Source organism: Microcaecilia unicolor, chromosome 12 (genome assembly GCF_901765095.1).
Source record: "Microcaecilia unicolor chromosome 12, aMicUni1.1, whole genome shotgun sequence".
In the NCBI taxonomy this organism is placed as follows: Eukaryota; Metazoa; Chordata; class Amphibia; order Gymnophiona; family Siphonopidae; genus Microcaecilia; species Microcaecilia unicolor.
Window position 1 is genome coordinate 19,495,021 of NC_044042.1, and position 13,417 is coordinate 19,508,437.

Consider the following 13,417-nt stretch of genomic DNA (forward strand, 5'->3'; position numbering starts at 1 on the left):
AATATAAGTCACGTTTAGTTATCTCTTCCACAGAAATGTCTCCTTCCCCGAGATTCAATAACCGTTTACGGTTAAAAAATAATAATAATAATAGTAAACTAGAAACTGTATCTGACATAACAAACCACACCTCCCTCCTCCTTCCCAAGGGCTTTTGGCGCGCTTTTCCTTCACTATTATTTTAATCGTGTTTTTCTCTTATTGTTTGTTGTTGTTTCGGTTTAAAAATTCAAACGCTGCCCTCCCGCCCACACCTTCGCGCGCCGCCCAGATCCGCCGAGGTGGGTGTGGTTGGGAGGGGCTCCGAGTTGCGCCCGTCTCCCCCCCCTAAGTGTTCGGATTCGGAAGGAACGTCCTCGCGGGCTTTCTCCAATGCGTCTCCTCTCCCGCGCTGCCTTGGAGCCCCGCCTCCACTCTGAAAGAATTCTTCTTCTAAGTTCTAGCCCCTGACTGTAGTAGAAGTGGCCGCTCGATAAATCAGGAGTGTTTTTAGGGGTTGCCTACTGATAATTAGTATAACCTTTAAAAAAAAAAATGTCTCACAGCGGCGCTTCACGTCCCACACCGCTACTGCCCCCCCCCCCACTATTTCCCCTCACCTATCGTCATAGTTGCAAGATCCCACGCCTCCCACTCCCTCAAGTCCCAAATGAATCCCGGTCAGTTGGCGCCTCTCTTTCCTTCCTCACCTTCCCGCCACACCAACCCCCACCTCCATTTCTCAACACCATTCGGAGGACAGAACAGAGAGGCGGCGCGCACACGCGCCCGCTTCTTACTACCCCACACAGCCAGACTTGTGATTGGTCTGAAGCCCGGCGCGGCGCACAACAACTCGTGCTCCACTGTTGTGTTGGGGAGGTGTGGGGGAGGGGCGAAGGGAGAAGGCGTTCCTATTCCGCCTGCTCGATTCCCGCCTAGCCCCGCCCCTCCCTCCGCGCGGCTTCCTCCTCCCTGTATACTACTGGCGGCGCGAGCGGTTCCCGGCGCGCCAGACACAAGAGGGTAGTCTGAGGGGAGGAGAGGAGAGCGCGCGCAGCACCGGGCGGAAAGAGGCTCGAGACTCGGCAGCATCAGCACCGCCACAGCGGGAAAAATAAAAGAACAGCAAAGCACAGGAGAAAAAGGGAAGCAAGACGTAGAGGCCGAAAAGCGGGAAACCCCTTCCTTTTACCGGCTTCACACCAGGAGATGCTTCTGTCTAAGATTAACTCTCTAGCGCATCTGTGCTCCAGTCCCGGTGGAGATCTACCGGGCAAGCTGCAGCTCCCGACAGGTGAGTCGGAGCCCGGGGGTTGCTGTAAAGGAGAAGGTAGGGGCACTTACCCCCCAGCCCCCCCCCCCTCTAAAGTCTGTTTCATCTTCTCTCTCTCCCCCCCCCCCTCTAGGAAGAGAGAAGGAGCCCTTGGAGAAGCTCTACCAAGTCGGTCCCTTGCTGGGCAGCGGCGGCTTCGGCTCCGTGTACTCGGGCGTCCGCTTGGCAGACAACGCGCCGGTAAGTGATTTCGCGCGTATCTTGGTGGCTTCGCGTATAACGCGGATTCCTGCCTTGCGCGTCTCTTCCCGCTTATAGCGCGTTCTATACCTGCCCTGTGGATTTCTGCCATGCTGCGCGGCTAGGAGTGGGACCTAAATAGCCTGTTTATTCTTTGCACGCAGGTGGCCATCAAGCATGTGTCCCGGGACCGGGTCGTGGACTGGGGAGAGCTGGTAAGTTCCAAACCGCATCCATTGCTCATTTCTTCCAGCACCTGATTATTATTATTAGCATTTGTATAGCGCTACGGGGGCGCTGAACACCTGATACAAAGAGACAGTCCCTGCTCAAAAGAGCTTACAATCTAAATAATACAGACAGACAAGAAAGTAATGGGTGAGAAGGGAAGAGGGGAGGTGGGTTTAGGGGGGAAAATGATAAGTTCCGTTTTGGTCATGTTGAGCTTTACATGGCGTTGAGACATCCAAGCAGCAATGTCAGACGAGCAGGCTGCTGATGTTGTTGTTGTTGTGACCCTGAGGACTTCTTTCCTACTCATCACCCCCCTCCCTTGTGCTTTTTTTTCTTCTTGCAGCCTGGCGGTACCCGCGTCCCCATGGAGATCTTGCTCCTGAAGAAGGTTTGTGCCGGTAGCGGCTTCCGAGGCGTCATCCGCTTGCTGGATTGGTTCGAGCGGCCGGACAGTTTCGTCCTGGTGATGGAGCGGCCGGAGCCGGCGCAGGACCTCTTCGACTTCATCACGGAGAGGGGGGCCCTGGCCGAGGACCTGGCCCGCAGTTTCTTCCGACAGGTCCTGGAAGCAGTCCGGCACTGCCACGCCTGCGGGGTGGTCCACCGCGACATCAAGGACGAGAACATCCTGATCAACCTGCGCACTGCCGAGCTGAAGCTGATCGACTTCGGATCGGGAGCCCTGCTCAAGGACTCGGTCTACACAGAGTTTGACGGTGAGCCCCACTCTTTCCCCCCACCCACCCAGAATGTTTACCTAGAAGCAGAGGACAGAAAAAGTGAGGGGCTTTCAAAAGGGCAAAAAGCCCATGACTGTATTCTCTCTCTCTCTTTAGTATGTGAATATGTGGTAGATTGTCGTGAACATCAACCATTGCATACCCGAAAACCTTTTCCTTTTGGGGACGGCCCTATAAGGATCTGAAGCTAAAACAAAAGGTGTTAAGAGCCTACCTACTACTACTACTACTACTAATCATTTCTATAGCTGCTACTAGACATACGCAGCGCTGTACACATTATATGGATGTACGTTCTCTGTCCCTAGAGGGCTACCTAAATAGAGCTGAGGTGTAGGAGCCGACTTGAGCACCCCCAGTATTGAGAAAATTCCTTGTATGTGTCCAGGGAAGGGTTATTTCCACTGGGCTTAGTACCCCCAATAATTTTGAAAAGTTGGCTCCTATGAGCTCAGGCCATCTAAAGGGGCTGGTCAAGGTCACACAGTGAACAGTAGTTAACCTGGCCAAATTACTTAAGGTCTTCAGATGGAGGCATTTGCTGGTTTAGTTTAGAGGGTCCGTCCCCAGTTCTGTTCTCTCATTTGCTGCTGGTTCTTTGTGCTCTGATCCTGCCGGTTGAGAGTCCTGCATTATTAATATGGTCAAGTAGGAAATGGATGTAATTAATAAACCAGTGTCTCTAATCTGAAGCAAGGAAGGGGGGCTGGTTTTTCTCTATTTCTTTTCAATTATTCATCTTGTCTGGAAAGTTTGTTCGTCACGGAATGAATGTTGTGAAATGGTATCTGCGGGTGGTTTGGTTACAGGCAGCTTCCTTCGTTTTCACTTTCCACTATTCACTGGGGAATCAATTAAGGTTTTAGATCACCCTTGGGGGTGGGAATGGGGAATTTTGTGGCCTTGGCTTTGAAATGAGATGGAGTTTCCACAGGTCAGGAGGTTTTGTAGACGCAACCACTCAAAAAAGGTTGTTTGGTTTTTTTTTTTTAATGATGCTCAGTGGAGAAACTGATAATCGGAAGGCAAGGTTTTTTCCCTTTATGGCACGCGAGTGGGAGATGATTTCATTTTCTTAAAAAAAATCTTGCCCTGTTTACTGAAGCGCCTATGGGTCAGAACAGTCCCTAGATGCAGTGATTAGGCTACTGTTTTTGTTTTTCTAAGTTTGCTTTAGATGTGGTTGTATAACTGTGTTTTGTTTTCTTCAATGGTATGTGTGTGTGTGTTTTTATTGTAACGGCTACCCCTCCCTCTGTGTCCCCTAGCAATGAGCTGCTGGTGCCCTCTGGTGGGCTACTGGCTCTTTTTTTACAAACTAAAGTTTGTAAACAAGCTGTCACATGGCTACAAAGCAGGCTCTGACCTCCCTAGCCACCTCCCTTCCTGCCAGATCAGAGCAGAAGCGGCCAAACATTACAGAAGAGAGGGCGGCATGTGTGTAGAGTCAGGAGAGATTGACAGGGAAACATATGCTGGGTTTGTATTGGGGAAAGCCTTGTCGGGTTAGATATTTATTATTTAGATTTGCTCACGCTTTTTTAAAGACATGGTTTTGAAGATGATTGAATGGCTCTCTCCTAATTAATTTAAACATGAATGCTTAAACCACATGTCATATCATTTAGCATTATTTTGTCTTCTCATTTTTTTTTTTTAATTTATAAATTTTTATTGAATAATTAATATAACAACAAACTGAGTCTAATGACTCAAACTTTTTCCAATAATCAAACAATAACCACATTTTCTACCTCACACATTTTCACCCTTTTCCTTTCGTCTCCCTTCTCCCCCTTCCCCCTCCTCCCCCCCCCCCCCCCCCCCCCCCACCCCCCTGCAGCCCGGTCTCCAAAACCTCCACCCAGAATACCTTCCAGTAGTTTCCATTCTTCAGCATCCGGACGATATCGCCTTCTACGTTTATCTGACATTTGCCCCATTGCTACCAACACCTTAAGTTTCTCTATCCAATCTTGCCCCTTAGGGCCCCTTGCTTGTTTCCAGTTCAAAGCTATTACAGTTTTTGCTGCAGCAAGACCCATTCTTTTAATTCGACACTGCCACTTCTCCCCCCCCCCTCCCCCCTTGTTCCCCCATCCCAGTAGACACCACTTGGGATCATGGGGGAATAATAAGCCCACCACTTTGGTTAAGGAGCCCGTTACTTCTTCCCAAAACACCTGGATTTTGTCTTATCATTTTATTATGAGGTGCTTTGACCTCAGATGTTACCACTTAGGTCTGTGATAGAATTGGAGTATTGTTTATATTTGCAGGTTCTGTTGCCTTATTCCTCCCCCACCTTTCTAACCAGCAGGATCTTTCTCTCCCTTTAGGTACTAGAGTGTATAGCCCTCCCGAGTGGATACGCTATCACAGATACCATGGCCGTTCAGCCACTGTCTGGTCCTTGGGCGTATTGCTCTATGACATGGTCTGTGGGGATATTCCTTTTGAACATGATGATGAAATTCTTAAGGGCCCTGTCCTGTTCCGGCGGAGAGTGTCATCAGGTAGGCACTGTTCTTCTATAGTAGTTCCTTTTTTAAAAATTCTGTAAGAATTCATTTTGATTTGTTTTTTTACAATGTTGGGCCATTGAGCATTAGAACATTTTATCATAAAAGCTCTATAATAACCTGTACCAATATTCAGCTTATTTAGGGCTCCTTTTACAAAGCCGCGGTAGTGATTCCTGTGCAAAATACCAATAGCAATGATTTTCCAAAAGAATTTACAGCAGTTCATGTGTGGGTTGGGGACCTGGGACAGGCCCAGCAGGTCCAATAAGCTTAAGTAAATTGTGCCAGGTCTTAAGAGGAAGAAAAACATTAAGGGATCTCTACCTAGTAGGCATGTGCTGAGGCAGAACGTTTTGGTTTGTTTGGATAATTTTCCCAGTTTTCAGTTGTTTCATGTAGTTAATTTTAATAAAAATAATTTTAATATGCTTTAGAGTTTAGAACGTAATGTGCATTAATTTTTACGTTAATGTACAAGAGCAACCGAGATGTTGATTTTCTGTAGTAATTTGTTTTGATGTGTTAGTTTAACACTGTTATTCCTCCCTCCCCCTTTCAGAGTGTCAAGACCTCATTAAATGGTGTCTTGCCCAGCGACCCTCAGACAGACCATCCTTTGAAGATATTCTGAACCACTCCTGGATGGAGGAGATCATTCTTCCGCAGCAGATGACAGAGATCCACCTTCACAGTCTGTCTCTGGAATCTGGCAATTAGGGCCCCTTGATACCTTGCCATCAAGCCATAGCCCTCCTATGGACGTCATAGAGAGCCTGAATATACCACTGTGTCTGGGAGCTCTGCAGAGGAGGATGGGCTAGCATGTACCATTATGCACAGCCAGCTATAGCAAGCTGCAGAATTTTGATTTCTTCTGGAGAAGATTGACTAGACTTTATTCAGTACTGGGCCCAGTGTCTTGGGTAGGGTGGACAAGGGACATGAAAAGGGTGCCTATGCGGTTTTTATCATTGCATCTTCACTTTCCACCATCTTCGAGTGCCTTTCTGCTGTGACGTAGGCTCTGCTGAGAAATACTTGAACCTTCCTGTGCTGTTGCTGCTTGTTACAAAAGACTGATCTGAGTATCCGCACATTGTTTTGTAGGGACAAGATGAAGGGAGTTGGGGGTTAAAGAGAGAGAAAAGAAGGTTAGGTGTAGAACTTTGATATTTGTACTCCTTGTTAGGGGAGGGGGAGGGGAAAAAGATCTAGCCAGAATTTTGCTTTGCTTTGATGCATTTCACATTTTGCAGCTCAGGTGCCATTGCAAATCTACAAACAATGCAACTCCTACAGAAGAATAAAAGGGAATATCAAATATGTAAATATGTTCAGATTGTATAGTAAGTTGATTGTGCAGATTTCAAGTTGTGAATAACGTCCATGGTTTGAATTTAGTTCTTTATTTATTGTGGGGGAGGGGAGAAAAGAAGATTGTAATTTATTTTCCACCTGTGGAGAAGCTTATTTATTTATTTATTTAGGAAATCAGCCTGCACTGAACGGCATTGCAGAAGCTGTCCAGCACTGTCTATGACTTGCAGACTTCATGCATTGCCCAGCGCTACTTCATGTTTCACTGCTGTGAGTACATATAAGATTGAGCAGCTGAAACTTTCATCATGTGTAAATACCAAGGCCATCATTTGATAGGTTCTTTGTACATGTAGTAAGTACTTGTCTTCTGTGGTGGTCTAGAAAGAATTGATCACTTTGAAGAGGGGGAACTGTATATAATTGTAGGACATATGTTTGTATTTTGTCACTCTCTGGAGCTGTTTTCAATGCCATTCAGCCCAAACATTTTATTCCAGTTGAATTGTAAATGGAAAAGCCTTATTTTTATACTGTATATATTTAAATAAAAATTTGTTTAACTGATGTTGCCTTTTGTCTGATGATAGAGAAGGAAAATCATGTCAACGCTTCCTAATAACCTTTTTAAGACGACTTTCTTACTCTCTCAGACCTTAAGGATCCTCATATGACATGTATTCAGTTTGCTTTGCCTGAGGGCTGGAATTTTAAGCTAAGCGATAAACTTAAACCGATACCTAAACCAAACAGCTGGAAATTGATGAAAATCTTCCCTCCTGCCAATAAATACATAAAACTTGCTTGAAAATTTGGCCAGTGGCTGGATAGAAGCTCTCTCTGAGCTTCTTATTCTAACATTCATATGTCGAGCACCAGTACTATAGTGAGTTCAGTTTATAGATGATAACCCTCATTTTAGAAGCCCTATTTGTGATATACACGTATGAATAGTGATTTTAGAAAGCCTAGTATTCACTCATGTATAGAAAGGGGGTATGGATTGCATGGTAAGAACATAAGAATAGCCATACTGGGTCAGACCAATGGTCATCTAACCCAGTATCCTCCTGCTTCCGACAGTGGCCAATCCAGGTCACAAGAACCTGGCAGAATCGTAAATAGCAACATTCCCCATTTCCCCATGTCCATCTCAATAACAGACTATGGACTTTTCTTCCAGGAACTTGTCCAAACCTTTTTTTAAACCCAGATATGCTAACCGCTGTTACCAAATCTGGCAGCGAGTTCCAGATCTTAACTATTCATTGAGTGAAAAATCATTTCTCCTATTTGTTTTAAAAGCATTTCTGTGCAATTTAATTGAGTGTCCCCTGTTCACTGTACTTTCTGAAAGAGTGAAAAATCGATTCACTTCTACCTGTTCTACACCACTCAGCATTTTATAGACCTCAGCTGTCTCTTTTCCAAGCTGAAGAGCCCTAATCTTTTCAGCCTTTCATACGGGAGGAGTTCCATCCCCTCTATTATTTTGGTTGCTCTTCTTTGAAACGTTTTTAATTCCGCTATATTTGTTTTGAGATATGGCGAACAGAATTGAGTGCAATACTCAAGGTGAGGTCTCACCATGGAGCGATACAGAGGCATTATAATATTCTTGGTCTTATTTTGCATCCCTTTCCTTATAATTCCTAGTGTCCTGTGTGTTTTTTTGGCCCCCACCGTACACTGGCCAGAAGGTTTCAGCATATTGTCTACAATGACACCTAGATCTTTTTCTTGAGTGCTGATTCCTAAGGTGGACCCCTAGCATCAGGAACCATGATTCGGATTATTCTTCCCAATGTGCAACACTTTGCACCAGTAAAATTCGCACATGAATATTCCCCATCTCAGAAGCAGAGGTCAGGTGTATGTCTCGACACCTCTAGACAAGGACTTGCACCTCATTTGCTCATACATGTTTGTGTAAAATGCTTAGTTGGGCAGGATGTAAGTGCACCCTGCCGCAGCTCATTTCTAAAGAAGCACCTTGCATAAACAGTGGAGGAGTGGCCTAGTTAGAGCACCTGTCTTGACATCTAGAGGTGGCTGGTTCAAATCCCACTGGTGCTCCTTGTGATCTTGGGCAAGTCACTTAACCCTCCATTGCCTCAGGTACAAAATTAGATTGTGAGCCCTCTAGGGACAGAGAAATACCCAGTGTACCTGAATGTAACTCGCCTTGAGCTACTATTGAAAAGGTGTGAGCAAAATCTAAATGCCATGGATATCCAAACATTCCCTCTCCCCCCACAACTTGTCCTCACCCCAACCCTCCTGACCCCTACCCACCTCTAGAACTAAAGGAGAGGTCATCCTTCCTGGCTCAATGGTGGGGTGGGGTATGAGAGTGGTCTCCCTCCGCCCCTGCCCCATCCAGCTCCAGGTTTCAAAATGGAAATAATGGCACCTAGTGGTAGTCTTGCAGTACGTACTATCATTAGGAGGCCAACCTTTCATATAATGGCAAAAGGAGTTAAAACACTACAGTTGCATGCTTTTGCACTGGGGGGGGGGGGGGGGGGGGGCAAGCATGTGCTCAGAACCACTTGCATTACTGACTGGTCTTATGCTACAGTCTACAAGTTCATGTTAGAACATTCATAGGCTAAAACTATACAGTGACTCCAGAAGATTAAAAAATGCTGTTGTCCTGGCATTGGTTAACTGTAGTCCAACAGCTGACGTTAGTCCTATTTTGAAGGCCCTGCATTGATGCTGGTTCACTGCTGGGAAAAAATTTAAACTCTTAGTTTGATTTTTAAGGTTCTTTGGACTAGATTCTATATATGGTGCAGAAAAAACAACAACTGGGCGCTATTCTATTAACCGATCCTAACATTAGGTGTGGTTTATATAACACACGTAGCGTCCAGCCCCACAACTAAATTTAAGCATGACCATTATGCCAACTAAAACCTGGTGCAATTGCCTGTGCCAAACTTAGCACGCATCAGACGTGTATATATATATATATATATATATATATATACTAGTAAAAAAAGGCCCGTTTCTCAGACGTATATATATATATATATATATATATATATATACACTAGTAAAAAAGGCCCGTTTCTGACACAAATGAAACGATCGCTAGCAAGGTTTTCCTCGGAGTGTGTATGTTTGAGAGAGTGCCTTTGGCTCCTAACCACTACTCATTTGCCCTCCTTCTCTTTACCCATTAATTCCCTTGCCTGTTCTATGTCTTGTCTATCTGTTCTACCTAGATTGTAAGCTCTTTGAGCAGGGACTGTCTATGTCAAGTGTTCAGCGCTGTGTGCGTCTGGTAGCGCTATACAAATGCTATTAGTAGTAGTAGTAGTATTCAATAACAGTGCACATAATTTCGAGAAAACCACGATCCGCCCATGCCCCTCCCATGGCCATGCCCCTTTCGAGATCCACACGTTAGAATTTACATGCACCAATTTACAGAAATTCTAAATAATGCCAATTAGTGCTGATAATTGCTTGTTGGCCAATTATCAGCGCCGATTGGCTTGTTAAACAATTAGTTTGTGTATGCAATTTGGCTGCACTGCCAAATTTGCACACAACTTTAGTCGCCATATATAGAATGTACAAGGACCATCTTAATTACCAGGTGGCTTATATTTTTATTTATAGTACCTTCATATAGGGCCAGCTCAACCATAAGGCAAGACTAGGCTGTCACCTATGGAAGCAGCTGCGGGGGGGGGAGGGGCGGGGGTAGAGGACAACAAACAGCGGTTGCAACCAGAGCAAATCAATAGATCCTAACAGGCGCAGAACCAAAACAAGGTTGAATATTTAGATTATATATTTTTATAGGATTGCGCTGTTGGGGGTGATCTTAACTGTTGAGCTGAATTATCAAAGTCTTGGTTGGGGAGGGTGAACTAAGGGCCTGAAAGTTATTTGAGGGAATACAATGCTGAAAGTTCCTGCCCGAAACCTCCGCTCACAAGACAAATCCCTCCTCTCAGTGCCCTTCTCCACCACCGCCAACTCCAGGCTCCGCTCATTCTGCCTCGCCTCACCCTATGCTTGGAATAACCTTCCTGAGCCCTTACGCCAAGCCCCCTCCCTACCCATATTCAAGTCTTTGCTGAAAGCCCACCTCTTCAGTGCTGCTTTCGGCACCTAACTCTTATCTTTCAGGAAATCCAGACTGCCCAATTTGACGGCCCCTATTGGACTGACTGTTCATTTGTCCTTTAGATTGTAAGCTCTTTGAGCAGGGATTGTTTTTCTATGTTAAATTGTACAGTGCTGCGTAACCCTAGCAGCGCTTTAGAAATGTCAAGTAGTAGTAGTAGTAGTAGTAGAGGGGCATAATCAAAAAGGACACCCAAGTTTTGCTGAGGACGTCCTCGTAAAACGTCCCGGCGAAGGGGCGGGGAAACCCGTATTATCGAAACAAGATAGGCGTCCATCTTTCGTTTTGATAATACGGTCGGGGATGCCCAAATCTTGAAATGTAGGTCGTCCTTAGAGATGGTCATCCCTAGAATTGGTCGTTTCTGATTTTTGGCGATATTGGAAACCAAGGACGCCCATCTCAGAAATGACCAAATGCAAGCCCTTTGGTCGTGGGAGGAGCCAGCATTCATTGTGCACTGGTCCCCCTGACATGCCAGGACACCAACCGGGCACCCTAGGGGGCACTGCAGTGGACTTCATAAATTGCTCCCAGGTACATAGCTCCCTTACCTTGTGTGCTGAGCCCCCCAAAACCCACTACCCACAACTGTACACCACTACCATAGCCCTTACAGGTGAAGGGGGGCACCTAGATGTGGGTACAGTGGGTTTGTGGTGGGTTTTGGAGGGCTCACATTTACCACCATAAGTGTAACAGGTAGTGGGGGGGATGGGCCTGGGTCCGCCTGGCTGAAGTGCACTGCACCCACTAAAACTGCTCCAGGTACCTGCATACTGCTGTGATGGACCTAAGTATGACATTTGAGGCTGGCACAAAATATTTTTAAATATGTTTTTTCAGCGTGGGAGGGGGTTAGTGACCACTGGGGGAGTAAGGGGAGGTGATCCCCAATTCTCTCGGGTGGTCATCTGGTCAGTTTGGACACCTTTTTGTGGCTTGGTCGTAAGAAAACCAGGACCAGGTAAAGTCGTCCAAGTGCTCGTCAGGGACACCCCTTTTTTTCCATTATGGGTCGAGGACGCCCATGTGTTAGGCACTCCCAAGTCCCGCTTTCGCTACGCCTCCGACACGCCCCCGTGAACTTTGGTCGTCCCCATGACGGAAAGCAGTTGGGAACGCCCAAAATTGGCTTTCGATTATGCCGATTTGGGCGACCCTGTGAGAAGGACGCCCATCTTCCAATTTGTGTCGAAAGATGGGCGTCCTTCTCTTTTGAAAATGAGCCTGATAGTCTACTATAAAGAGAGTTCAGTATGGGCTGTACCCACAGCCGAGCTGATTTTAGTGAGTCTGGCCGCAAAGCGGCTCACTAACACGCTCCATACATCAGTTTTTTACTCTCTTTACATGTCTCCCCTGTTTTTGTGAAAATACAATTTTAATCAAATTTCAATCAAAATACTAACGTTAGTGTGTGTCCAAACAAAAATCAATAAAACCTGTTGGTATAACTTGAGGAAACCTTATAAACTAAGTAACTGAAGTCACTAAGACCACACATTTATTGCAAAATATGCACTGGAAAAAAGGCAAAAGGAAGCAAGCTTATCTGAATCTTGAAAGTTTTTCACATTCACGTCCTACAGAAATTTCCGTTTCAAAAAATCTTCGTCAGGGACGCTGGTGCTAGAAATCTCAAAGGTACTCCATGATTAAATCATAAGGTTTCCTCAAATTATACCAACAGGTTTTATTGATTTTTGTTTGGACACACACTAACGTTAGTATTTTGATTAAAATTTGATAAAAATTGTATTTTCACAAAAAACGGGGAGACACATAAAGAGAGTAAAAAATGATGTATGGAGCATGTTAGTGAGCCGCTTTGCCGCCAGACTCACTAAAATCAGCTCAGCTGTGGGTACAGCCCATACTGAACTCTCTGACCTATCTATATGTTAACCATGTCTCTGACCTCATGTGCACTTTTCGTTAAATTAGTCACCTTATTTTCTAACTCTCCCACTGGGGGAACTAAGCAAGAAACATATTGGGCTAAACTTAGTGTCTGTAAAGGCAGGGCCGGTGCAAGAGGATTGGATGCCCTATGCGAACTTTCAATGCAAAAAAAGAAATCCAACGGGAGAGACAATATCAAAATCTACTACAAAGAGTCAATCCCACAATAACCTCAACAGGTTTGTAAGGGCATACACCAAAACGTTACTTTAAAACTTGCAATTAGTGATTGATACTTGGTGAAGGGGTCTATTGCTCATGTTTGATTTATTCTTACTGTACTCAAAGAACTCAAGCATGAAATTGCTGATCTGCTGTTAGTAATATGTAACTTGTCATTAAATTCGTCCGTAGTACCTGAAGATTGGAGGGTGGCCAATGTGACGCCGATTTTTAAAAAGGGTCCTAGGGGTGATCCGGGAAATTATAGACCGGTAAGCCTGGCGTCGGTGCCGGGCAAAATAGTGGAAACTATTATAAAGAATAAAATTACGTATATAAATATAGTTTAAAAGGACAGAGTCAGCATGGATTCAGGCAAGGGAAGTCTTGCCTCACCAATTTGCTTCATTTCTTTGAAGGCATGAATAAACATGTGGATAAAGGTAAGCCGGTTGATGTAGTGTATCTAGCTTTTCAGAAAGCTTTTGATAAAATTCCTCATGAGAGACTCCTGAGAAAATTAAAGAGTCATGGGATAGGAGGCAAGTGTCACGTCTGTGGCCGTGACCACCCTCATACTTACCCTGTCTCTGGGAATCAGTGGCTGTGCTGGCTTCTGCTTGTGTCTGTCTTAGTTTCTCTCTGGCTCTGTGTGCTGATTGCCTTACTGGACCTCACCTGTGTGGGCTACGCCTCTTCCAAGATGGCTGCCGCCTCCTCTATGCCAGTATCCAAGATGGCTCCTGCTTGTCCTTCCTGTGGGCTCTCTTTCTCTGTGTGTCAAGCCTCTGTTTGGAGGCAAGGAACTTCCTGCTTCTGTCCTGCTGGTGGT

The 13,417-nt window shown here is 45.4% G+C and overlaps 1 protein-coding gene across 1 annotated transcript; it reads left to right on the forward strand.

Annotated features, from left to right (window-relative positions):
- The first annotated feature begins 971 nt into the window (after positions 1–971).
- On the forward strand, positions 972–6,878 carry PIM1 (Pim-1 proto-oncogene, serine/threonine kinase). The gene is made up of 6 exons (XM_030221642.1): positions 972–1,276; positions 1,389–1,495; positions 1,660–1,710; positions 2,073–2,445; positions 4,809–4,985; positions 5,554–6,878. The coding sequence occupies exons 1-6, from the start codon at positions 1,192–1,194 to the stop codon at positions 5,709–5,711; spliced, it is 951 nt and encodes a 316-aa protein (XP_030077502.1). The 5' UTR covers positions 972–1,191; the 3' UTR covers positions 5,712–6,878.
- The last annotated feature ends 6,539 nt before the right edge of the window (positions 6,879–13,417 follow it).

Bases quoted from the DNA above. Each gene is read 5' to 3' on its own strand.
- PIM1 (XM_030221642.1), top strand. From the start codon at position 1,192: ATGCTTCTGTCTAAGATTAACTCTCTAGCGCATCTGTGCTCCAGTCCC. The intron at 1,277-1,388 runs GTGAGTCGGAGC...CCCCCCCTCTAG, and splicing joins CAAGCTGCAGCTCCCGACAG to GAAGAGAGAAGGAGCCCTTG. The intron at 2,446-4,808 runs GTGAGCCCCACT...CTCTCCCTTTAG, and splicing joins GGTCTACACAGAGTTTGACG to GTACTAGAGTGTATAGCCCT.